The 1,595-nt window shown below is 63.5% G+C and overlaps 2 protein-coding genes across 2 annotated transcripts in view; both read right to left on the reverse strand.

Annotated features, from left to right (window-relative positions):
- Tnni3 (troponin I3, cardiac type) overlaps positions 1-929 on the reverse strand; it is a 5,532-nt gene extending 4,603 nt beyond the window's left edge. Inside the window, exons 1-3 of the mRNA XM_033766136.1 lie at positions 724-929; positions 501-613; positions 109-121 (exon numbers count right to left, since the gene is read on the reverse strand). Coding sequence (XP_033622027.1) covers positions 109-121; positions 501-511 — 24 coding nt within the window. The 5' untranslated portion in view covers positions 512-613; positions 724-929. The remainder of the gene's footprint in view (positions 1-108; positions 122-500; positions 614-723) is intronic.
- A 519-nt stretch (positions 930-1,448) lies between these two features.
- Positions 1,449-1,595, reverse strand: part of Dnaaf3 (dynein axonemal assembly factor 3) — a gene marked incomplete at its 5' end in the record, with an annotated part of 5,954 nt that continues 5,807 nt past the window's right edge. Inside the window, one exon of the mRNA XM_019206485.1 lies at positions 1,449-1,587. Coding sequence (XP_019062030.1) covers positions 1,449-1,587 — 139 coding nt within the window. The remainder of the gene's footprint in view (positions 1,588-1,595) is intronic.

Consider the following 1,595-nt stretch of genomic DNA (forward strand, 5'->3'; position numbering starts at 1 on the left):
GCGGCGCATCACCACTGAGACCCGGCCTTTCCCAGCTGCCTCTCTAGGGCTGCAGCCTCCGCCCCACCCGCTGTGCCGCGCCACCCGGCCCTGAGGTCCCAGTCTCACCGCGTAGCTGCTCCTGCAGGGAGAGAAACCGGGGAAAGCGGATTAGCGGTGGGCCTGTGTCCTGTCTGTCTCCGAAGGGACTAGCGGATGGGGTCACCAACTGGCCCTGCTAAGGTCCCAGGAGTCTGGTCCCACGTTTTTATTTTTTGAGACAGGGTCTCCGTAAGCCCAGTTCTCGAGGCTGGGCTCGAACTTGAGATCCTCCTGCCCCAGCATCCCAAACTCGGATTGACCCCCATATTCTTACCTCATCTCTACCCAGGATCCCCACGCTGCCTCCCTCTTTGGGCCAGACGTCCAGCCTCACAGCGCCCACCCTCGGAGCCCTGGAGATCCACATCACCGACCCTCCCTCCGGGCCTCGGATATCAGGGTCACCAAGAGGCACTCACTCCTCCGCCATTGCAGACTCGGGCTGGGGGTCGGAGAGAGGCGCAGGGGTGACCTTGGAGGTCTCAGGCCCTTCGGTTTCCACCCGCCGGGCTGCTCAGGCCTCACTAGGACACTGAGATAAAGGGCAAGGACAGGGACTAAATATACTGCTGTCCCCTCCCCCGGGCCAGGACGGAGATAAGGGGCGCGAGAGGGGCGGGGCGGGCCATGCCAGCCGGTCACCTTGGTGTTCAGGGATCGGACCCTTCCTCCCGCTGGCCTGGAGTGCCAGTGCCTTCGCCTCCAGGCTGAGAAGCAGGCGGGGCTCCAGGACCCTCCCCTCAGACCCAGGAGTTCGAGCTAGTTTTAACCCTGCACGAGGGTTAGAACATTATCTTTTCACCCTGTTGGTTCCGCTTCAGCACCCAAATGTGTGGGCTGCTCCACACATGTTGATTATTTACTTATGTTTTATTTAGTTTTCTTAAAGACAGGATCTTGCTGTGTAGCCCAGGCCGGCTGCTGGCCTCAAACTCTGGGCAACCCTCTTGCCTCCGCCTCCTGAGTGCTGAGTGCTGGTGGTGCCCGCACCACCAGGCCCGGCTGCTGCGCGTTATTTGACCACAGGGCCCAGGTCCTCAGGCCAAAGCACGGACACGGCCGCCCACAGCCACTTGCAAACCTATACGTTTGCTTCTGGCCTCCGGGGCTCTCCAACCCCCCGCCCCCGGCTGGAGCCAGTGAGGACAGAGGACGCGGGGACACGCAGAGGAGGACACAGGACTTTACTGAGCTGCTCCACCCCAGTCCCAGTTCCCGCAGGGAAAAGAGGGCAGGAGGCTGGGGAGGGGCTGGTGGCTGGGCCTCAGACTGGGCCAAAGCAGGGAGCGGAGCGTGAAGGTCGGGCTCTGCAGCGCTCCGGGGCTGAGCGCTGCTCTGGGTGGGAAATGGGAGACGCCAGAAGTGGGTCAGAATCCCGCCGGGGGCTCCAGGCCTCCAGAGCCCCCTTTAGAAGTCAGGGAGGGGCCCTGGGGCTCCGGAGCTGAGTCCCCTTCTGGCGTGGGAGGCGGTGGTACACCCGGGACAGGGGGCGTTGCGGGAGGAGCTCTGGGGGG

This window comes from Fukomys damarensis, unplaced genomic scaffold (genome assembly GCF_012274545.1).
Source record: "Fukomys damarensis isolate Sample0158 unplaced genomic scaffold, DMR_v1.0_HiC HiC_scaffold_19, whole genome shotgun sequence".
In the NCBI taxonomy this organism is placed as follows: Eukaryota; Metazoa; Chordata; class Mammalia; order Rodentia; family Bathyergidae; genus Fukomys; species Fukomys damarensis.